Source organism: Myotis lucifugus, unplaced genomic scaffold, assembly GCF_000147115.1.
Source record: "Myotis lucifugus unplaced genomic scaffold, Myoluc2.0 scaffold_65, whole genome shotgun sequence".
NCBI classification, from domain to species: domain Eukaryota; kingdom Metazoa; phylum Chordata; class Mammalia; order Chiroptera; family Vespertilionidae; genus Myotis; species Myotis lucifugus.
The window spans coordinates 2,193,402-2,218,933 of NW_005871113.1; the positions used below are offsets into that span (position 1 = coordinate 2,193,402).

The 25,532-nt window shown below is 38.9% G+C and overlaps 1 protein-coding gene across 2 annotated transcripts in view; it reads left to right on the top strand.

Annotated features, from left to right (window-relative positions):
* PLA2G4A (phospholipase A2 group IVA) overlaps positions 1 to 25,532 on the top strand; it is a 136,977-nt gene that overhangs the window by 21,540 nt on the left and 89,905 nt on the right. The window contains exons 2-3 of one of the 2 annotated variants that reach the window (XM_006089871.3): positions 6,618 to 6,720; positions 21,001 to 21,082. In XM_006089871.3, the coding sequence (XP_006089933.1) occupies positions 6,688 to 6,720; positions 21,001 to 21,082 (115 nt within the window). In that variant the 5' untranslated portion in view covers positions 6,618 to 6,687. Of the gene's footprint in view, positions 1 to 6,617; positions 6,721 to 20,602; positions 20,881 to 21,000; positions 21,083 to 25,532 lie in introns of those variants that run through there. The other variant, XM_006089870.3, reaches the window with a different exon arrangement.

A 25,532-nucleotide genomic window follows, 5' to 3' on the forward strand; every position in this document is an offset into this window, starting at 1 on the left:
TGACTGTGGAATGAAAATTCTCTATATATGAATATATCTGTATTATTTTTTAATTTTTCAATTACAGTTGATAGTCAATATTATTTTATATTAGTTTCAGGTGTACAGCATAGTGGTTCGATATTTATGTAATACTAGGGACCCAGTGCACGAATTTGTGCACCTTGAAAGGAACTGTGTGCTGCGAGGCTGGGGTGGGCACAGGGGCAGGTCTTGGCCCATCCTCTGCGCCCCCGCTCAGCCCCTCCTGCTGCGACCCCCGGGCCCCTGTCTGCCAGCAGCCCTGCTCCCGCCGCCGCTGCTCCCATGCACTGATGGTACTGGCCCCGCTCACATTCGCTGACGTCATGGAGCAATTGGGGCCAGCGTCTGCAGCGGGTGCTAGCGGCGGCTGCTGCCCTGATTGCTCCCTAGGAGTAAGGGGAGGTGGAGAAGCCCTCAGGGGTGATCAGGGCCGGCAGCCACCGCTTGCACCCACTGATGGTGCCCAGTGATTGGGACCAGTGCCGGGCACTGGCAGCAGGTGCAAGCAAGGCCAGTGCTGGCAGTGGGTGCAAGCAGTGGCTCCGGTGCCGGCAACAGGTGCTAGCGCTGGGTGGGACTGCGGCGTGCAGGAGCAAAGAATTTTCAGTAACCACGAGAGGCTCGCCCCCATGACAGTGACCAACACCCTGCATTGATCTGGCGCCCTCGCTCACCTGCTCCACCATTCCGCCGCAGCCAACACCTGCCATGTTCCACACACGCCCCCTGGTGGTCAGTACACATCATAGTGACTGGTTGTTCGATTGTTCCAGTTGTTCCATTGTGTATTTGCATATTAGCCTTTTATTATATAGGGTATGAAGTGATCCCCCCGATAAGTGTAGTGCTCACCTGACACCATACACAGTTATTACCATATTATTGACTATATCCCCTATGCTGTAGTTTACATCCCCATGACTATTTTGTAACTACTGTTAAGACCTGTGGAAGTGGACTGCAGGATGCTTTGGGGCTATAAAGGAAAGCACAAGACCCCAGCTAGAATTGAGATGTATTGGTACATGTCAAATAATACAGGGGAATAGATCTCAGAAAAATACACAAAACATCCATGAGAGAATCAGCCTTAACATTCACCAGGCTCAGAGGTCACAAAGCTAGCTTATAAATAGTATAGTGAAGTAATAACTTTATTTTCCCTCCAACATTCTCTAACCATGAGGGGTTAAAAACCAGAGCTATCAAGCTTAGAAAGTGGATGAGGAGGAATGGAGAAATCAATGACCTCCCTTCCCTATAGGACTATAGGCTCTAGCTTGTAGAAGAAAAAAAACCTTAAATTCTAAATCAAACTTAATTTTGGATGAATACATAGGCCCAGTATTTTAATATCTGAATTCATTTTTATATATCTATGTATCTATACCTATACCTATAGCTATGTGAGTGTGTGTGTGTGTGTGTGTGTGTGTGTGTATACAACATTATTGTTAACAGAAAAGTTCTGAGGCTGACTGAGGTTTTAGCAAGGTAGGAAAAGTGCTAGCCCTGGATGCATTTAAAGAAAAAAAAAGAGAGTTTATCTAAGATTCAGTGTCATGAATCATGTTTGCTTAATATCTATCATGTAGTTTCTAACCTAGTAGACCTGGACAGTTAGCTGTCCTAATGATATTTTCTGCTTTGGGCTTTAATATTGGGGTAGCATCTGTCCAGGTCTTGCTGCAAGGTACAGTAGTTATATTAGTGGTTACAGTGAGGATGCAAATCCAGTAGTTGTTGGGGTCCAACCCCAACGGGTCCACGGATCCCCAAAGGTGTGGACGGAGTCGGCGAAGAAGGAATGACATGGAAACTGGTTTCAGTTCATCAGCATAGCGAGGTTCTCCCTCCAGGATCTCCAGCGAAGTTCTGGTTAGGAACTCCAACCAAGTTCTGGTCAGGATCTCCAACCAAGTTCTGGTGCCATGTTCTCTTGCTAGGTTCTCCAGCTAGGTTCTCCAGGTTCTCCAGCCAGGTTCAGTCACCAGGTTCTTTAGCCAGGTTCTATCCAGGTTCTTTTGCCATGTTCTGTCTAGGTTCTCCAGTGAAGTTCTGGAGCCAGGTTCTGTCCAGGATCTTTTGCCATGTTCTCTGGCTAGGTTCTGGTTAGGAGCTGATGAGGAGCTGATGAGGATCTGATGAGGATCTGATCAGGTTGTGTTGTTTATTGTCTTGTTACATCCGTATTTATACCAGCCGATTTTAATCCTGTCAATTTCTATTACAAAGGTTAGGGCGTTTCTTATCTCCATTCCAGGGAGTAAAGATTATGTAGCTTAACTACCCGCCTGGCACTTAATTAAGGGGTTGTATCCCCTCCCTAACCTCAGGGAAAGATCCCCACCTGGGGAAACAACCTTTCTCGGAGAGGTGACCTTGGTCAAAACACATGGCACTAAGGAGAGCAAACATTAAGAACAGTATGCCATATACGTCAGGTACCTCGAAACATATGCTGTGCAGACCAGCTCCCGGCAAGTAGTTATGCTGGAATTGTTGGAAATGAGAAGACAAAGTCGCTGCCAGCAAACTTTGGGCACCAGCAACACATTTCCTCTAAACATTTTGATTACTGGTCTCATCCCTTCTGGCATTTCACTTGGTCTGCTTTTTATGTTTTTAATTAGAGATTGGTATTTAACATTCTTTGATATTAAGAATAGTTGGGAGTGAATAAGACAGACATCAAATTAGAATGCCAGTACTATTATATGAATTTCCTTCATATATAAGCCTATATTGACTAGGATTTATCCATCTATCTATCCATCCATACAACAAATACCTATCCTGAAGCTACTATAATTTAGGCACTGCAGTAGACACTGGGGGAAACTGTAGGAACAAGATAAATGTGGTCCTGACCGGTTTGGCTCAGTGGATAGAGCGTCGGCCTGCGGACTCAAGGGTCCCGGGTTCGATTCCGGTCAAGGGCATGTACCTTGGTTGCAGGCACATCCCCAGTAGGGGGTGTGCAGGAGGCAGCTGATAGATGTTTCTAACTCTCTATCCCTCTCCCTTCCTGTCTGTAAAAAAATCAATAAAATATATTTTAAAAAAGATAAATGTGGTCCTGACTTTATGCATCTTTAGTTCTTTAGGAAAGGCAGACAATGTGTAAGTGGAATGAAAGGCGTGAAGAATTGCAAAGTGCAAATGGAGCCAGTAACAGGCAGACCACGCCTACCCTGCAGGTCATGGAAGGCTTCTCTGTGCAAGTGGCATTTAAGCTGAGTCCTGAAGCATGAGCTTTATTTAGGTGAACAATAGTTGCCTGCAAGGCCCTACATGATCTGCCCCACCTATATTTCCAACGTCATCAGAAGCTACATTTGCTTTTGCTGACCATTCACCAGCCACTCCTCTTCTCTCAATTCCTCAAAAGGCCTGCTGGGAACACTATATTCTAAACCCAATCCCTCTCCACCCTTTGTGGCCAGCTCCGTTTCAGATCTCAGGCCTCAGGTTACTCTCTAGTTCTGCTTTTTTGCTTGTTCCCACCATTCCATACATCTTTATTTCTAATAGTTTCAGACACTTCTTGGATTAGTTGTTTTCTGACTGCCCTCTAGAAATGTAAGTTCCAAAGGAAAAGGAAATGTATCTAATTCATTCATGTTTGCCTCTCCAGACCCTGGAATGCTTGACCGAACAGTAGTTATGTCTTAAATATTTGTTGAGTAAATGGATAGATGGAAGAAGTAGGTTACAGTCCTGAGTGGAAGAGAGTATGACACATTTGAATAAACGAGAGAAAACAGTATAGCTGCCACACTGAAAGAAAAGAGGAGAGTTGGGGATAAGGCAGGGGAAGTAGATAGAAATCCAATCTTGAAGTCTTTTAGGCCAATATTTTCAAACTTCTACTAGTGGGTCATGAAATCAATTTAGTGGGCTGCTACTAGATGTACACAAATGAAATAGATCCAAAAGCAGGGTACATTGTTCTTAGTAAATCAGAAAATTTCCATATTTTATTTATATATGTGTATATATATGTGTGTGTGTGTGTGTGTGTGTATGTATATATATCTATATATAGCTATATATAGATATATATATATCCCAAAAATGTATACACACACAGACACACACATATATAATATTTGTGTATTATATAATATATATTGTATATAATATATATTATATTTGTGTATTATATTGTGACGTAAAAAGTTTTTTTCTGCTTTGGTTTGCAGTAAATAGATATGAAAGCCACAGTTGTAGGCCATGTTAAGGATTTCTGATTTTGTAGTAAAGGAATAGGAAATCACTGAAACTATTTTCACAGAGGAGTAGGTTCCAAGATTCCTTTCCAACTCTAAACATTAATCATTGAAAGTGGTATTACTTTTAGCAATGTGTGAGCATGGAGTACCATTCTAGGCTGCCTTTAATGCCATGCCTAGATTACCTTATAATGCTTTTGAAGGCAGAAGCTATGCCTTATGCACTATTGCATTGCCAGTGCCTACCTGAAATTAAGTGGATCTCTTGTGTAAAACCACTGTTTGTGAACTGAAAGTCTGTAGGTCCTAGTGGATGCTCTTCTGCTATGCCATGGTCATTGGCACTGTTTTTAAGATGGAAACTTGTTTTGAGAATAACTTCCATTGTCACCACTGTTTACTTTTTGAGTTTCCACTACCGATAGTAGCAAGTAGAGAATTTATAGAGCCATAAAATTTCATGATAGACACCTGTCTGGTTAACCATTTGCTCCCTAGCACATTGCAGAGTGCAAAGGACCTTGTGGGTATTTGTTGAATGATGAATCCATCAAAAATTTTCCAAGATTCCAGTCACAACAGGAATTACAACAGACAGTACATCTTTCAAAGTAAATGTGTAGTTATTAGTGGTCAGTCCCTGCAATCTTGATCAGAAAACGGAAGCTAAAATGCATTTAGTATCTATGTTTAGACAGGTGCCTTGCACAGTAATGAACTCATTAGTCCTTACTACAACTTTTAAGATAGTGATAGTCACATTGATAGCAGAGTAACCTGGGTCTTATAGAATGTGAAACTAGAGTTTGAATCAAGGTCTTTCTGATCCCATATCCAGTGGTGTTTTCACCAAATTATGTTGCTTCAGTGAACAAAGATTTTGACACCCCAACAAAGAAGATATTGCAGGTGGCAAATAAGCATGTAAAAAGGTGCTCCACATCATATGTCATCAGGGAGTGGAAATTAAAATAACAATGAGATACTACTATACACCTATTAAAATGGCCAAAATCCAGAACATTGACAATATCCAATGCTGGTGAGAATGTGGAGCAACAGGGACTCTCATTCATTGCTGATGGGAATTCAACATGGTACAGCCACTTTGGAGGACAGTTTGGCAGTTTTTTATAAAACTAAACATACTCTTATCATACAGTCCAGTAATCATGCTCCTTCATATTTACCAAAGTAGTTGAAAACTACCTCCACACAAAATCTTGCACCCAAATGTTTCTAGCAGCTTTATTCACAATCACCCAAATTTTGTAGCAACCAAGATGTCCTTCAGTAGGTGAATGGATAAATACACTGTGTACATGTAGAAATGGAATAAGTTAAAAATAAATGAGTTTTCAAGCCATAAAAAAACATGGGGAAAACTTAAAATGCATATTACTAAGTGGAAGGAGGTAATCTGAAAATGCTACCTATACACTGTATAATTCCAATTGTATGACATTTTGGAAAAGATGAAACTATGGACACAGTAGAAAGGTGGGTGGTTGCCAGAGATTGGGGGCGGGGGCAGGGAAGGATGAATAGGAAGAGCACAGAGGATTTTTAGGGCAGTGAAAATACTTTTATGATACTATAATAATGGATACATGCCATTATACATTTGTCAAAACTCATAGAATGTACAACACCTAGTGAATCCTAAGGTAAACTATACACTTTGGATGATTATTTGCCCATGTAGGTTCATCAGTTGTGACAAATGCACCACTCAGATAGGGGATACTGATAATGGGGGAGGGTAATAATTGTAGAAGAAAAAGTATGGAGAAGTTTTTTTTTCATTACAATATCTCTTACTTAACTGCTCCCAAATTAAACTGGTTCCTTAGAATGAACAAATCTTTCTTTTAAAATGTCACCACTAAAGTTGAAATTCAGCATGAATATATTTTTTAAATTCTTAACAAGTAGCTATGGTGAAAAAATATTCCTTTCTTATCATGAATTTGCATAATACTGACCCAGATGAGAAAGCAAACAATGGCATGTGGCTTTTTTCGTTATAAACAGTACGAGAAATAATTTGCACTTTCCGTAATTTCAATGAATTTCTCATAAAACACTTGGCAAATTCAAAAAAGTCCTGGAGTTTCTTAATAATTACTCACAGAATAAATTTGAACAAATAAATATGGAAATTAAACAGTACTATCAAAATAATGTTTGTCCTTTCCCGAAGTTCTATGTGTAAACCAACTCTTATAAACAATTAGGGGACTCAGTCTCTCTGGTCCCTTTGGGTAGCCTTTTCCGTCCTAAGGTTCATACCCATCATCATTCCAGTCTTGGAACTACATCCAAGAGGAAGCTTAACAATGATTGTTTATTTTGTAGGTTGTAACGAAGCTAGAGTGCCAGCGAAGGCCTTTGAAGTGTGAAGAGATTTCCTGTAGTTGAAACCAGAATGTCGTTTATAGATCCTTATCAGCACATTATAGTAAGTCATTTGCTGTTTATATATACTTTTTATGGGAGGAAGGTCCCTGTACTTCTGGGACTGAATATTGCTGGTGTTGATTGTAAAGTAAAATTCTATGACAAATCCTGGATTTTTTTTTTTAATGAACTTAATGTGGTACAGATAGGCTACAAATCAAGATAAAACTAACCCAGTTCTTTTCATCACTGCAAGTTTCTCTAAAAAGAAGTACTCAGAGGGAAAAAATACCAAGACATCTGCAATAGTATTGAACTTTCATGGAACAAGAAAAAAATGTAGTTATCACCTAGCAATGATCAACCTGCGTATGTTATATCCATCACATGAATTGGTGGGGAGAAGATAAAAGAACTATTTTTTAAAATATATTTTTTATTGATTTCAGAGAGGAAAGGAGAGGGGGAGAGAGATAGAAACATCAATGGTGGGAGAGAATCAGTGATTGGCTGCCTTTTGCACGCCCACTACTGGGGATCGAGCCTGCAACCTGGGCATATGCTCTTGATGGGAATCGAACCTGGGACCCTTCAGTCTGCAGGCTGACGCTTTATCCACTGAGCCAAACCGCCTAGGGAAAGATAAAAGAACCATTGAGTTGCAGATTATATTTTGATATCCATTTCCAGGGTAATTGATTCTGTAACCTTTCCCTTAGTTAGAAATATTTAAACAAACTTTTCTATGGATGGTTTATTTTTGTAAAAGAGTTGAGTGATTCAAATTTTAGGATGTAATTTTCCAAACTTCATTGGAAGTATACCTTTTTTCTTCTGATAAAAATTAAATAAAAGAGGAGACATTTCTTTGCTGAATTTAACACTAGAGATCCAGTTAGGTTTATAGGGACTAGAAATAAATGTTATGGATATTAAGGATCCACAGTCTTATTTTTACTTAAAACGAAACACCGTTCTTTAACCCCACATCCTCTCTGGCTACCATCCTTTCTCCGTCCCGGCTCAGATAGCAAGGATTGATGTGTTAGGGTTCTTTGCAGCTCCTTCTTCCTCTCTGTTCACAACTTGAATCACTGAAAACTGATCTCAGCTCTTCCACTTTACAGAAAGGTCTCATTTGGTGAATCCAATGCTCTTTAGTTCCCCCATTCCACCCCTACCCCCACCTCTGCTGCTCATTCACCTCTTCTTGAAAGTCTTCTCAGTTTTCCCTGGTCTGTTTCAGTTTCTTGTTTTCTTGCTGTTGATTCCTTCTCAGTTTCTTTGAAGTTCTCTTTCTATTTGACTTTTTAATATTGAAGTATAACATTCCACACATGAACCCATCATCCAGGTAAAGATACACATTATAAGTACGCTGAAGAGTTGTTCATGTCCCTTCCAGTCAACTCCACAAGGTAACCATATTTGATTTCTATTGTATAGACTAGAGCTGAGCATGAAATTTGGGCACCCGAGTAGGGTCCCTCAGGCCTGCGTGGGGCCTCTCACAGTCTGGGAGCTCTTAGGGGATGTCTGACTGACTAAGGGGAGCAGGCCTAAGTCGGCAGTCGGACATCCTTAGCGCTGCTGCAGGGGCTCCCGCCACCACCACTGCGCTTGCCAGCCATGAGTCTGGCTTCTGGCTGAGCAGCGCTCCCCTGTGGGATCGGGCCAAAACTGGCTCTCCAACATTCCCCCGAGGGGTCCCAGATTGCGAGAGGGTGCAGGCCAGACTGAGGGACCCCACCGGTGCATGATCGGGGCCAGGGAGAGACGCGGGAGGTTGGCCAGCCAGGGCGGGACTGTGGGAGGGCTCCAGGGTGTGTCCAGCCTGTCTCACTCAGTCCTGATCAGCCGGACCCCAGTAGCAAGCTAATCTACTGGTCAGAGCGTCTGCCCCCTGGTGGTCAGTGCATATCATAGTGACTGGTCGACCGGTCAACTGTCTGCCCCCTGGTGATCAGTGCATGTCATAGCGAGCAGTTGAGCGGCCTTAGCATATCATTAGCTTATTACACTTTGATTGGTTGAACATCTAACCAGTCGACTGGACACTTAGCATATTAGGCCTTTATTATATAGGATACGTTTTGCTGTTCTTGACCTTCATATAGCTGTTTGTATTCAACATTATATCTGTGTGACTCATTCATGTTTTTGCGGTAGCAGGATTTCACACTTTTACATTGCCATGTAGTAGTATTTCATTATTTGAATATACTATAAGCTATTTATCTAGTCCACTGATAACTGTCAACTCCTCACTGAATGGCTATGGTGCCTTTGCTGAAAATCAAGCAGCCATATATGTGACCTGATTTCTATTCTGTTCTGTTAGTCATTCAATCTGTGTTTGCCCAGTACCAATCTATGTTAATTTCTCTAGCTTTGAAATGTGTCTATGTAAATTCTCCAACTTTTACTTCTTGGAGATTGTCTTGGCTATTTTCAGTACTCTGCATTTTCATATAAATTTTGGAATCAATTTATCAATTACACACAAACATACACACACACAACTGCTGAGATTTTTATTGATACTGTTATAAGTCTATAGATCAGTTAGGGGAGAGATGACAATGATAACAATATTGCATCTTCCAATTCATTAACAACCCATGAATCTAATACAAAATAAATGTTATTTAGATTATCTTTAATTCTCTCAGTAGTGTATTGTAGTTTTCAAATCTTTTGTTTCTTTTTTTAGATGTGCTTCTTGTTAGTTAATGTTTTAGTGTCACTCTAAAGATAATTAAAAATTTAATTTTCTGATTAGTTATTGTATTTATATAGAAGTATAATTGATTTTTTGTCGATACAATCAATTTATTGAATTTCTTTATAATTCTAGTTGTTTGTGGATTCTTTTGGGTTTTCAGCTTACACATTCCTGTTATCTATAAATAATGCCAGTTGTATTTCTTCTGCATAATTTTTTGTTTGTAATGCTTATGGACCAGTATATTGTCTATTTTGATCCATGTTTCATATACAAAAATATAGTTCATACTTGGTTTTGTTTTATGAATTTTGAATATATTTTATTAGTGCATGTAACTTCTGAATTATATATTTCTGTTTAATTGATATTTTATCATTATGAAAGGTCTTTTTTAAAAATCTCTAACAATGACTTTGTTTTTAATTTTACTTTGTATCTTGTTAATATAATCCCTTCTAGTTTCTTTGATTACTATATGCATCCTTTTACTTTTGATTTATGTTTTTCCTTCTTTTTAAAGTGTTATCCTTGTGAAAAGCATATAATGATGGTTTAAAATGAGGTAACTATTGTTTTTTGAAAACAGTATTCTACTTCCCTTTCACAGTTATGGTTTTTCTATAGATGAATTTAAACAATGAAGGTATATCATTTTCAGTTTTTTTTTCCATAGTGATTAAGTTTTCTGTATCTTATATGCAGATTCATTTTTCTCAGCCCCGACCTCCAGAGAAGTATGTGAAAACCACATGTCTATCACATTTTCTTCACCTTCCCCAGCATTGGAGTTGGACACTCAACCAGTATTTTAATTTATAGCCCTTTTAGACGAAGAGATCCTAAGAGCCTTAGAGGTTTCTTCATTCTTCTTGTTCTTGCTGTGTATGTAGGGGAAAAAAAACTGTGTGCTATGTGTATGTAAATTTTTGTGTGCGACAACATTCCCTGTTGTTTTCACAGAATGATACTTTTCAAAACATATACACGAGCACACTCGGCACAAATCAATTTTAGTAAAAAAGGAAAGTGGGGAAAGCTGAGCCAGCTAGTTAGTCATGAACAGTGCCAGACGGGCCCACACAGTTTTGGCTGCCTCGAGGCACAGAGGATTGACTCCTGGTCCTGCCTGTGATGCAGTGACATGTTGGAGAATCCTGTGGCCTAAAGCAGCAGATTCAGCCAGCAAGTTCTTTTGCTCCCAGTGATACCGGCTTTTAAGAAAGTGGTAGAAGCCCGGTTGTAGTGGCTCAGTGGCCGAGCATCAGCCTATGAACCAGGAGGTCCTGGGTTTGATTCCCAGTCAGGGCACATGCCCAGGTTGTGAGCTTGATCCCCAGCAAGGGGCCTGCAGGAGGCAGCCAATGGATGTGTCTCTCTCATCAATGTTTCTATCTCTCTCCTTCTCTCTATCTCTCTGAAATCAATAAAAGTATATATTTTTTTAAAAAGAATGTAGTAGAAAATAGAGGGATAACTATATGGCATAGTTCAGTGCTTCCCAACTTGCAGACTATTTGTGTCTCCATGATTTACTAAAGTTCTTTGGGGCCAGAGAGACATCCACGTTACAAGGATAGATCATTGCAAAGTATAAAATATTTATAAAAATTTCCATCTTTTTACTCTAAAAACATGAGTCACTTTCCTGGAGTGAAAAGAAAACAAAGCCACGCCTCTTCCCACCACCTATGAGCAGTCTAGGGGCACTGCCCCACGTCCACAGAAACAAAGGCCGTCTTCACATCAGACAGACAGACACTCGGATACACCAGCATGACCTCCTGCTTCCATACAGGGGCCTCTGAAAAATGTCATTGTAGGATGATGGGAAATTTTACCAAAAAATTATGAAGATATTATTCTAGATTATTACGGTAACAGAGGGTGGGGGGAAACGCTGGGTAAGTAATCAAAGAACTAGTGTTCCAGTGGGCAGTTGCGGCTTCAGTTACGTGCTCATAAGCACTTGAACTCTGCGTTTTAGCTGCTGCGTGCGGAAAACAGGGTATGAATAGTACCTGCTGCGTCTGTTTCACAGGGCTTTTATAAAAAAAATAATATGTACAAAAGCATTCTTTAGTAACTTAATTAGGTAAGGTATTCCCGGGGGACATCAGGAGATGAGATACTGCTACTGGGAAATCAAAAATATAAAGGCAATAGAAGTACTATTGCACAAGCACAGCACTGTGCAAAAGGTAATGTTGAGTTTTATGGCAAATAGTATAATTTTTGTGAGCATTAGCAAATTCCAGAAAGTGAGTACAAGAACAGTTAAGTGATCATCTTTAAACCTTTCCTACTGCCAGCCAATTCCCTCCCCAAGCCTCTAACCTGAGGCCAAAGCATACACATTTATTTTATTTTATTTTTATGTATTTTTATTAAAGAAGAAGGGAGAGGGAGGGAGAGATAGAAACATCAGTGATGAGAGAGAATCATTGATTGGCTGCCTGCTGCATGCCCCACACTGGGGATCGAGCCTGCATGTACCCTGGCTGGGAATTGAACCATGACCTCCTGGTTCATAGGTCGATGCTCAACCACTAAGCTATGCCAGTTTGGCCAAAGTTATTTACAGTAACATCCAGGTTTCTGCTTCTCCACCACAGATCATAGGTCAGAAAGCCCTAGAAAGTCACCAAGTTTACCTTTCAGTTCTTGAATTTCTATTTGGTTCTTTAAAAAATTTTCTCAGCCATTTTTTAAAAAAAGTTTCCAGTTCCATATGGTCATAGTTAAGCTCGACTTCCATTTCCTTGAACTCTAGTGTGGCTGTTTCTTGGGTGGGTCTGTTTTTGTGCCCATTAATTAATTGTGCTGGTTTGTTCTCTTGGAGTCATACCTCCCCATGCTCCTAATTATCTTTGATTTTGCTAAACATGATCATGAAAAATTATCTGTAGAAATAATTCTTCAGAGATCATTTTATTTGCTTCTGTCAGGCTCCCAGGGAAGCTAGAAATCTGGGACAGATGTAACCCCAGTTTTAGGTTAGCTGTTTTCTGGGCTCCCTCGATGACACTAAACTGGGCTGCCAGACATGGAAGGGCTGTTTATAGTTATTCCTGTGGTGCTGTCGATGGAGTTTTCAACTTGAAACAAGGGGGTGGTTTCTTAGGGTCCTTGTCTTTAGAAGACCAGTGATCCTTCAAAGCTACTCAGTCTCTAAGTTTCCTCTTCTCTGAATCAGCAAACGCCCGCTTGGCAAGATAGGGCTCACCTTTCTGGGTTTCGGTGCTCTCCGGGATCACTGATATGTATCGTGGTGATTAAGGCCCTCCCAGCCTTTTAATTTTGTGTTACTGTATTAGAGTTCTCCAGAGAAACAGAATTAATACGAGATACATACAAATATACATACATATACCTGGTATACATAATGTCTTAATTCATTAGAGTTGCTATAACAAAAGGCCACAGAATAGATAGCTTAACACCAACATAAATTTATTTCTCATAGTTCTGGAGGCTGGAAAGTCCATGATCAAGGCATGAGCATGATTGCATTTGGTGAGGCTCCTCCTCCCCCTTTCTCTCTGAGATTTGTCAGTCTGTTCCATGCTCTGGATCTATTTTGTTTGTCAGTTTATTTTCTTCATTTGATTCCACATACAAGTGAGATCATGTGATACTTCTCTTGAACTGACTGGCTTATTTCACTTAGCATAATACCCTCCAGGTCCCTGCATGCTGTCTCAAAGGTTAAGAGATCCTTCTTTTTTTACAGGTGCCTAGTATTCCATTGTGTAAATGTACCACAGCTTTTTTATCCATTCATTTACTGCTGGGCACTTGGGCTGTTTCCAGATCTTAGCTACTTGTAAATAATACTGCTATGAACACTGTCGTGGATTCAATAATATCATCTCTGGCACTATCCCTGAAACATAACGAAAAGTCTCCTATTCAGGTCAGAAGCTAGGCCTGATCATCCTAGCTTGAAATTTTATGTGATATTGGCTCCCAGAAACATGGCAAGGATTAACAAAAAAAAGTATTTGGATAGTCATTGATTAAAACTGAGTACTTTTCTTTCTGATTGGTGTTTCAGGATTCTTAGGATATATTCCTAGAAATGGGATCACTGGGCCAAATGGCAGTTCCATATTTAATTTTTGAGAAAACTCCACACTGTTTTCCATAGTGGCTGCATTTGATTTTCTTTTAATTATGTCTGCTAGAACTAACAAATTCTGTTGTTAAATCAGGTGTTTTGGACATTAGGATTATTTGTGTAAATAGCTAATCCATGATATTGGCCCCTAGGAACATGGCAAGGTTAGATAGCACTGTAGATTACACATATATAAAGTGATTGCTCTTATAAAATGTGGGAGAATAATAACACACTGCCTGTACCTCCTAAATGTATTAGAATGAAACTCCACACCAGGAAGTGAAACCGAAATAAGTATCCTATTTTATTTTATTTTTAAAATTATATATTTTATTGATATTTTACAGAGAGGAAGGGAGAGGGATAGAGAGTTAGAAACATCAATCAGCTGCCTCCAGCAACCCCCCATCCCCCACTGGGGATTTGCCCTCAACCAAGGTACATGCCCTTGACCGGAATCGAACCTGGGACCCTTCAGTCTGCAGACCGACGCTCTATCCACTGAGCCAAACCAGTTACTATTTTAAAAAGTATCATGACTCTTGGATGCTACCAATGCAGCCATTTTTTTCTTAAACCTTTCTGAGACCTGTTTGATGTTGCCTGCTGCTGATTGTGGAGATCACAATGTCTGGGTAGTACTGAGACTCTATAATCTTTATCAGAGTAGCAGTCTTTAGTTTTAATTGGAGGAAAAAAACATTTGCATGAAGAATCTACCTTGTCCTCCACCAGATTTGTTTTGTGATTGTTCCTTCTGGTTCTTTTTATAACAGTAGAACTTTTAACAGATTAAGAAAATCATCAAATTGATTTTATATAAATTGACTGATTCTTTTTTTCCAATGTCTAATCATTTTAGTTACAGATGTCAACATAATTCTCCAGAATGAATTTAATATAGTAGCTGTTTTCATAATGACTGGGTTATTGTAATATTGAAAAGAAAAAGGGCTGCGGTCTTTGGAAAAGATTATAGATAAAGAAAGACCCTCAAAGTAAGGTAATCCAAGACCTGAAGGCAAGGCTTAATCTTGGTGACTAAGTCAATATATTGAGCTTATATTTGACATCTCAATTGAAATATGGCATCTCTTTTGGCCAACTACCAACTAGCTGAGTCATTAGTTTCCCTGGGAACACTGTTGTGGATTCAATAATATCATCTCTTTTGGTGCTATCCCTGAGACATAATGAAAAGTCTCCTATTCAGGTCAGAAGCTAGCCCTGCTCATCCTACTTTGAAATTTTATGTGATATTGGCCCCCAGGAACATGGCAAGGATTATAAAAAAAGTATTTGGATAGTCATTGATTGAAACTGAGCACTTTTGTACTTACTTTATAGATATTCTCTTATTAATCCTTACAGCTCCTAGAGATTGGTATGATTTTGATACCTCTGTTTTGAAAATAATTTTCTTAAGATACATGGTGTTTTCAAAACGAACTTGTAAAAACCAAGAAGGTGGTTGGTTTGCTCCTTATAGTATTTCATTTTATAATGTTAAGAAGACAGAATCGAGGCTGATGGAAATAAAAGCAAATTTAAATGCAGAGCTGAATGATAGACAAAATAACCCAATTAACAGAGTTCAGATCCACTACAGATACAATAGACAGAATAGGTGGTAACTTTCTATACCACTTTAATAAATGGAAACAGTATTTTTTTTTTTTACGATTAAAGGTATTATTATTCTATGTGAAAGTAAAGGAATATAGAAAGAGTAAAACATTGGGAACAGCAAGCAAGACTGGGTTATAATTCAAGTTTAACTTTTAATGTTTATGAGATACTGGGAAATTAGACACTCAGTCTCACTTTTGCGAGTACAACTTATCCTTAAATGTAAGTAATAATACCTATTTTATAAGGTTTTTGGGAAAATTAAATGAAAATTTACATCTACTAGAATGTCTAGCATAGGGCTTATACTCAATGAATCCTTATAATAACAATATCTTTCTCAGTATATGTTATTAATAATCATCTGATGTGGAGAAGCACGGGACTTGGTTGGAAAGTCTGTAAGGAGGAGTCTCAAAAAGGTCGGGGGCCTCTTAAGGGGACCTTGCTGAAGGTGGCAGCTCCGGCCTTGACTTTTCCAAACAAGTCTGAGCCCCTAGGTGTTTTGCTGGAATCTCTATGTTTAGTCTTTTAGACCCAACCTTGTAGAAGCAAGTGCTTTCTCAAGGATACTTACCCTACTGATTGTATCTAGAGGTTAATTTTAGTTCAAGCTGTTGTTACAATAAAAGCCTAAGGAGGCAGGCAATCATGGCTGCTTGGTGCCTATAGCCAAGCAGTCCCTTAGCCTCTCTTTCACAGAAACTTCTGTCAGAGTAATCCATTCATCCATCGCTCGGGGTCTGATGGTCCGTCCCAGCAATCTGACATATGAATAGATGTGCAGCAATTTCAAAAATTGTGTTAAATAATAGGTCAGAATATTACTAATAATATTTATTTTACATGGGAGTTTTTTTTGGCATTTGAAAGCCCATGTGGTATCAGAAGTTCTAGGATATGAAAAAAAGATCATAAATGATTTGGAGTGATGTGTTATTACATATCATAATTATTAAGTTCACTTTAGTGGAGAAAGCAAATCCTTAAGTTGGGCTTTAAGAGCACCTACTTATTCTCTTTCAAGCCCAGGAATTATTTGTCTAGAATTTTTTTCTTGCATGTGAATGTCTAGTTGTTCCAGCATCATTTTCTAAAAAAACTATCTTAACTCCATTATATTGTGTTTTGCTCCTTTATCAAAGATCAGTGACTATATTTATGTCATTCTATTTCTGGGCTTTCTATTTCATTCCATTGATCTATTTGTGTATTATTTAACCAATATTATACTGTTTTGATTACTGTACAATTATAATAAGTCTTGAAGTCAAGTAACATCATTCCTCTGACTTTGGTCTTTTCCTTAATATTGTGTTTGGCTATTCTGGGTTCTTTTCCTTCCTATATCAACTTTAAATCATTTTGTTGATATTCACAAAATAACCTGCTGAGATTTTGATTGGGATTGTATTGAATCTATAGAGCAAATTGGGAAGGACTAATAATCTTGACAACATTCAGTCTTCTGTCTACGAACATAAAATACCTCTCTAATTATTTAGATCCTCATTGCTTTCCTCATATAGACCTCTTACATTTTAAAAATATGTTGTGATTTTCCTCATATAGACCTTTTGCATTTAAAAAATATTTATACATAAATATTTCATTTTGGGGAAGTGTGCTAATGTAAGTGGTATTATGTTTTTATTTTTTTGTTAATCTTCACCCAAGGATATTTTCCCACTGACTTTTAGAGAGAGTAGAAGGGAGGGGGAGAGACAGAGAGAAAAATATCAATGTGAGAGAGACACATTGATTGGTTGCCTCCTGCATGCTCCCCAACCAGGGCCGGGGATCAAGCCTTGACTGAAACTGAACCTGGGACCATGTAGTCAATGACTCGATGCTCTATTCACCAAGCCAAACTGGTTAGGACAATGTTATTATGTTTTAAATTTCAAATTCCACTTGTTCATTTTTGGTATATAGGAAAAAGATTGACTTTTGCATATTAACCTTATATTCTACAACCTTGCTATAATTACTTATTCATTCCAGAAGTTTTAAAATCAGTTCTATTGTGTTTTCTACATAGACAATCAGGCCATCTGTGAACAAAGACAGTTTTATTTCTTCCTTCACAATCTGTATATATTTTATTTCCTTTTCTTGTCTTATTGCATTAGCTGGATACCTAGTAATAAAGCCAAAAAGGAGTGGGAAGAGGAAATATCCTTGTCTTGTTCCTATTCTTTATAGGAAAGCTTTTAGTTTTATGCCATTAAGTATTGTATTGGCTGTAGATTTGTTTTAGATTTTTTTTTTATCAAGTTGAGGAAGTTTCTATCTATTTCTAAATTGCTGGGAGTTTTTATCATGAATAGGTGTTGAATTTTATCAAATAATGTTTCTGCATCAATTAACATGATCATGTGATTTTTCTTCTTTAGCCTGTTGATGTGATGAATTATATTAAATTGATTTTTTAATGCATAACCAGCCTTGCCCACCTAGGATAAATCCCACTTGGTTGTGGTTATTATTTCTTAGATATATTGTTGAATTTTATTTGGTGAGAATTTTTACATCTATGTTTATGGGAGATATTGGTCTATAGTTTCCTTTTCTGGAAAGGCCTCTGTCTGATTTTGTTATCAGGGTAATGTGGCTTCATAGAATGAGTTAGGAACTACTTCCTCTGCTTCTATCTTTTGGAAGAGATTGAAGAATATTGGTGTAATTTCTTCCTTACGTGTCTGATAGAATTTATCAGTGAATCAATCTGGGCCTGGTGCTTTCTGTTTGGGAAGGTTAAGTATTGATCTGATTTCTTTATAGACATAGGCATATTCCAATTGTCTTGCTACTTGTGTGACTTTGGGCAGATTATATCTTTCAAGAAATTGGTTCATTTATTCTAGGTTATCAAATTGTGGGTTGAGAGTTGTTCATAGTATTCCTTTATTATTTTTTTAATGTCCATAGGATCTGAGGTGATCTTCCCTCATTTATTTATATTTGTAATTTTTATTCTCTCTATATTTTTTTCTTATTTACCTAGCTAAAGGCTTATGAATTTCATTCATCTTTTCAAAGAACCAACTTTTGGTTTCATTGATTTTCTTTATTTCCGTTTTCAATTTTATTTATTTCAACTCTAATTTTTACTATTTTTCTTCTGCTTACTTTGGACATAATTTTTCTAGTTTCCTAAAAAGTAGGGACTTAGGTGATTAATTTTAGATCTTTTTTTCCATATATACAGGATATCTCAAAAGTGTATATACTACTTAAAGCTGATAGCTCAATCAATGTTTCTTTCTTTTCAGGTTTAACCCATTGGAATTAATTATTACTCAAAATCTGTATACATTTTTAGGGGTACCCTATATATGACATGTGTGATATATTTTATTTAATACTATAAATTTCCCTCTAAGCACTACATTCACTGAATCCCCAAAATTTTTGTCATAGTTTCACTTTCTTTTTTATTTTTTTAATATATTTTATTTATTTTTGCAGAGAGGAAGGGAGAGGGATAGAGAGTAAGAAACATCGATGAGAGAGAAACATCAATCAGCTGCCTCCTGCACAACTCCTACTGGGGGTATGCCCACAACCAAGGTACATGCCCTTGACCGGAATTGAATCTGGGACCCTTCAGTCTGCAGGCAGACGCTCTATCCACTGAGCCAAACCAGTTAGGGCCATAGTTTCACTTTCACTTAGTTCCAAATATTTAAAAACTTCTGAGACTTCTTCTTTGATATGTGTTTAGAAGTATTGTTGTATTGTACCCCGCGAATCACACAAGGACACCTCAAGAAGTCGAATTAAAGAGTCACATTTATTGCAAATACGGGACTATGAGGGGCCATTTCGCTCTCCCAGATCTCATAGTGCCCGCCCCAGCCCCAGTACCAGATTTTTATAGGCAAAGATCACAAAGGTATTGATTACATCCCAAGGTTTGGAATGAGGAACCTGGTTTGCAAAAAGAGCAGTTTACAGAAGCAGAAGCAGTTTTCTTAAGCATGTTATCTAAATTACAGTTTTTGGGTCTCCAGAACACAGAGTCCACAGGGACACGTTAACTGGAGCCCTCTGACCTTGGGATAATTGTGCTGTCCTTCCCAGGTAAAGGAAAATGTGCTTTCTAAGACCAGTATAACCACAACCAATGGGATATTCACATTACAATCAATAGGGTATTTAATCGAATGGGATGATTTATATAATTCAGAAAATCAAAATAACTTTTCTGTTATTTTAGTAAGCAAATAAGTACAGAAACCAAGCAGCAGGGTTAGAGTTAAACTACAGTTTCTACCTGAGATGATTGCTACCATACTTCTGTATATTATTTAACCTCTAAGTACTTTGTGATTTTCCAGCTATCATTCTGTTACTGATTTCTAGTTTAATGCCTCTTTGGTCTGAGAGTTAGATGCTGTATGATTGTTCCACGTGAGCTTAAGACTAATGTGTATTCTGCCCATTGCTGAGTGAAATAGTTTGTTGATGGTAATTATATCTAGTTGGTTGATGGTGTTGTTGAGTTTAATTATGTGCTTATTGATTTTCTGCCTGCTGGATCTGTCCATTTTTGATAGAGGAGCATTGAAGTCTCTAATTATGGCAATGGATTCTCTCTCTCTCTCTCTCTCTCTCTCTCTCTCTCTCTCTCTCTCTCCCCCCCTACCTCCCTCCCTCCCTCTCTCCCTCCCTCCCTCTTTCTTTCTTTCTGGTGGGGGGAGTACATGCATGTAATTTTTAGCTGTAGTATAAGGCCACACACTTTTTAAAAAAGGATTCATGTTTTTTTCATGATTGATAATTTCATTTATGTAGCATAAAACTTTGGCTACACAGAGGTGATTCTCTGCCCTTTGGTTATATTATGAATCTGGATATTAATTACTCTATTAATAGAGAGATATCTTCAGAAAGTGTTGAAGGCTGTATAACTTTTGATCCCACTAATGCTGGTCTTTATGACTTGTTTTTATAATATTTTTTCTGCCTGTTTGTTTTTAGACTATTGTTATTTACTTCTCCGTATTATTAGTACCTTAGCTTCTTTTGAATCACTATGGACTTTTTAACCAGTTAAGCAATTCTGTTAAAATAAGAATGGTAGGAGTAGGTCATAAATGTGGGCCACTTCTACGATTACACAAAAATGATTGAGCTTTAGATAAAGACTCATAATCCTTTCTGTTGCTCAGAGAACTATGTGAGCCCTTGTTTCCCCATTCTGTTTTGTTCGATGGAGTTATTTAATAACTAGTTTCTAGTTAGGTATTTAATAAAGTCTCCGACCTGTTAACATTTATGATGTGCATGCAAACTACTAGGCTAATCGAAACTCTTAACATTGCTGCAAGTGGTTTGTGACAAATGGATTACGTTTCATAGAAGCAGTTACCTGCTCTTGCCTTCGGTCCAGAGGATTTCTGAATACTGCTCTGGGAATGTCTTGCCAAACAAGACTTTCATTCAACAGTAACGATGAAAACAAACAAACCTAAATAATGCAAACATCTTGCGCTGACCTTGCTGTTCTAAGGCAGGGCTTCTTAGTCATCCAGCACAAAGCCTGATTGTGCTCCTCGAAGGCTGCAGTCCTGATTTACATTTTCCCCCAAGCGCTTGATAAACCTGACAGCAGGGAGGTCCTAGTAGTTGAGCGGTAGCGACACTTTAAAGCGTGATCCAAACGCCTCACTGATTCTGAGATGGGAGAGAGGAGAGGATCCAAAAAGGAACAGCCCGCGGATCAAAGCATGTTTCTGGTATGCACACGACTTCCTCCCAACTGGAATATTTTTACATTAGTCTCTAGGAAACGAGACCAATTTACTTGGAGTCTCTATTGGAAGTTTGTTTTTAACTCACTCTCCTTCTCTTTCCAGGTGGAGCACCAGTATTCCCACAAGTTCACGGTCGTGGTGTTACGTGCCACCAAAGTGACAAAGGGCGCCTTCGGTGACCTGCGTAAGTGCCTTCGTCTCCTTTTCTGTTGCAGAGTTACTTGAGTTCCTCGATCAGCCAGGGCTGTCTCTTTAAATGTGTTATCTTCTCCTCTGATGCCCTGATAGCTGTTGGAATATCATTTTACCTTCACTTTAGTTCCGAGGACTTGGAGTCAGGCAGAATGACTGTCTGATGACATACAGATCTTTGGAATTCAAAGAAATTCTGTTTAACTCTATTTGGAAAGAGAGCTAAATTGACTTTGAACAAGCCGCCTCTGTGAGGTATTGTGGCTATAGGATAAAGTTTTAAAAAATGCAGTTTCTCTAGTTCTGTGCCTTTGAGTGTGTTTAGTATGTGTGGAAATAGTTTCAGAAATTGGTGTAGGACAGTTGAAAATGATGTGAGCGAGATCCTGGGAATAATGTTGAATTCGCTTGTTGGCAGTGTCCTTCTCCATGTTCTGAAAAGCCGTTTTCCAGGCTAATTCGACCACTGGAATGGCTGGGTGTCTTTGAGGTGGGAATGCAAAGAAAGGTGGGTAAATATGACGATGATGAATTTGGTGAAACATGGGAAAGGCAATTACCCCGCAGGACAGGTTTCGGAGAAAGGAGGGAGAATTCAATTTATCTGGCTGGGGAACAGGGAAGGCTTCCCTGCCGGGATGTCATTTAAACTGGGGCTTGAAGGACGAGCATGTGGATGGCGAGAACAGGACGAAGTCCCGGGGACCGCAGCATGTTCAAGGGGGGAGAGGAGCAGCGCACTTGTAAGAAAGGAGAGCACGTCGTGTTGTTAGAAAATAGGCAGGCAGTCATGGAGCACACGTACTAATATGACGAAGATTGAGATTTTATCAGAGACTCAGTGGGAAGACTCTGCTGGCATTTGAGTCATGAATCACATGATTGGATCTTCATTTAAATAAATGTTTGTTCTGTGCCTAGTCTGTTAAATGTATTGGAGGAGAAGGTGGAATGTACTTTTGACGTTGAAGACTAGGAGGGGCTTGAGCTTGTTGTAATCACGATGAAAATGGGCCAATAGAGAGAAGTTAAATACTAAGAAAAGCAGAATGCCAGCTCTGTGCTCAAGACTTGGGTGAATGAGGAAGGGTGTCTGCGAAGTCGGTAAAAGTGAGAGAAGGAAAGAGGTGAACAGGCAGTGATGAGTTTGGGTGCTCAACCACTGAGCCACACTGGCCAGGCTGGATCTGCTTTCTTAACTACTTCCCCATAGGCTGCAGGCACCTTGGACCCACACAGTGTACACAACACAGGTGAGACCCTTGATCTCTAGAGCCTTCCTTTTTAAGGTGAAGGACCCATGGAAGGAGTAGCCACTAGAGATTAATCGCTACAGGAGAGAGGACAGTGCTATCGCGTTCTGTTGAACTTTTTATTCAGCATTTATAACTTGAATTCATTTTGTTTGTGCTATCATTTTGTTTATTTATTTTTCGGCAAGGGGAAGGAATTATTCCCAACCCTTTATGTCACCTTCATGAGTTTGCAGGAAGTCAGGGAGAGATAAGGATAAAGAACAAGGGAGAGTCTAGAGAAATGAATGCAATGACAAGGTTAGGATGAACAAGTGAAAGAACAGTTTACAATGCAAACACTATATTGTTGAGAAGTAAGAGGAGGTTATAGTGAGAAAAGGTATGGGCATTAACTGTCCCTTTTGTAGGAGGATATTTCGGGGGGAGCTTGATCTATACAAATTACCAAATAAGCTGAATTGGAGATGTTTGTGTATAAGCGTTCTTTAACGACAGACAAGGATAGAACTATACAAAATGCCTAAGATCTGCGAAGACTAAGATAACAGAACCTTACACTCTCTTGTGTTGTTGATCGTGTCTGCATTTATTTAAAAAGGCAAATTTCCCTGAAGTTTCACGTGTCAGTCAAGAAGAATGACCTTAGTATTGGGCTTTACAGCTTTGCCTGCAGGGGCTTTCTAAAGGGCGCCACACAAATCAATTTAATTGTCCCCATGAGCTATGTTTGGACATTTTCATAACATCTCACTCATTTACTTGTTTTGACCTGAGGGCTCTGGGCCATCCAAGAGCAGACATAGCTGCTCCTCACAGTATGCTTGAACGTATCATTTATACCCAGTGCCCTTCCCTCCACTCTAATGTCCGCGTCCTATGAAAAGGTAGTTTGAAGTCCCAGTTTGCACCTGACTCACCATAGTCTTATTTTTAAAATAGGTAGTTTGCATTAGTTTGGCTGTATTGCCATAACTCTCACTTCTGAAGCTATGGGAAGTCGTAGTAGATGAAACATGAAACCGAGAGCACGCCAGCATCGCGCTGCGTGCTAAGTGCTAGGTGGATGCATAGTAACCTGTATTCTCTATTGTCCCTTTCCTCTTCTACCAGAAGATATATGTTTGCAGAGTGACCTCGGTGACAGTAAAACTGCAGTTGATAATAAAGTTTTCTCTGTGAGCATATGAAATGAAACACTCGTCCATGGTCTCAGACCTCATTTTATAAGCAAATGAAACAGCTGGCACACTGTGCTGACTTCCTCACTGAGTTTCTGCTCCTTTTAAATGGTGTTGGGGAAAATATGCATCACTCTGATAATGGAGGGTAGTCTCAGAATTCAGAACTGGATAGAGGCATGTTTCATTCCCTAAGATGAAACCAGAAAATGAATGCCAGAGTGGTGTTTGTTTTTAATATATTTTTATTGATTTCAGAGAGGAAGAGAGAGGGAGAGAGAGATAGAAACATCAATGATGAGAGAGAATCACTGATCGGCTGCCTCCTACACACCTCCTACCAGGGATCGAGCCCGCAGCCCCGGCATATGCCCTGACTGGGAATGGAACCATGACCTCCTGGTTCATAGGTCAATGCTCAGCCACTGAGCTACACTGGCCGGGCCCATAGTGTTTTTGAAATGACAAAATGCATACCTTGATAGGTACGTTTCAAAGCATAATTATGCATATGTGCTGAGGATTCTTGTCTGATCTCATTGGACACTAACCTCTTTCTCTTTACAAAATTCGCATCATAAACATTAGGGCTTCTAGGCTTCTAAGGATAGTTGTAGGATTGCAGATGGGTCTACTTTCCTTAGGTATTCAGGAGACAATAGATCTTAATGCCATCATTTAAACGATAAAAAATAAATACACTTGGCAGAACTGTGAACTCATTGTATTTTAACCAATTTTTATGAGATCCTATTGCTTAATGTCTTAAGGGACTGTTTTAAGATTTTCTTGAGAACAAACCTTCAGCTTCTGTTTTTCATATCTGTATCTGTGAGCAAATGATTTTTTATTTCAGATAAACTCATAGCAAGATCTGTATCAAGTTCCTAATTTTTAAACGTCTGTGTCATTTGCAGGTCTGAGGCTGACCTAATCTCCCCAAACAGTGGCTCTCAAACATTAAGGTCTACGTGAATCACCAGGGGATCTTGTTCAGAATGCACAATCTGACTCAGTGGGTCTGGGGAGTAGATTCTAACATCCAAATGATGCAGACACTGCTGATACATGGGCCACATTTTGGGAGATAGGATCTAGGCAATTTCTTCTATTCTGTGTTTGCTTAGACTGAGTCTAGACAGCTTATGAGCAGAGAAGACTTTAAATATTTTAAAATGGAACAAAGATTCTAAGGTTTTTGTTTTTTGCTGAATTCAGTTTATAAAAGGAAACCATAAATGACTTAATACTTTTTATTTTAAAAACTCTTATAGAGGATTAATGACCTGACGATTAATGACCTGACTTGATATCATTGAGAAGAATAATAGAAATGAACACAAATGCATTAAGAAATTTTAAATTCTTCTATACTGTAATCATGATTTTAGCAGATCACAAGCAATCAAAAAAGTAGGGATGCCCTAACTGGTTTGCTCAGTGGATAGAGCAGTGATTCCCAAAGTGGGTGCTACTGCCCCCTGGTGGGCGCTGCAGCGATCCAGGGGGGCGTTGATGGCCACAGGTGCATTTGTTTTAACTTTTTTTGTATTACCTTTCTATTCTGAGTTCAATAAATAGTTTCATAATTTCAAACTCTAATGTTTCTAATTTACACCTTTCTTTACTATATTTTACGAAAAAGGTAGAAACATTAATACATATATCTTTCTGTTTAATTGCTATTAAAATTTTAAAAAAATTAATTTCCAGGGGGCGCTGAGTAATATTTTTTCTGGAAAGGGGGCAGTAGGCCAAATAAGTTTGGGAACCACTGGGATAGAGCATCAGCCTGCGGACTGAAGGGTCCCAGGTTCGATTCCAGTCAAGGGCATGTACCTTGGTTGTGGGCACATCCTCAGTAGGGGGTGTGCAGGAGGCAGCTGATCGATGTTTCTCTCTCATCGATGTTTCTAACTCTCTATTCCCATTCCCTTCTTCTCTGTAAAAAATCAATAAACTTTTTTTTTTTAAAAGTAGGGAATATCTTTTCATTGCCTCAAAGGTC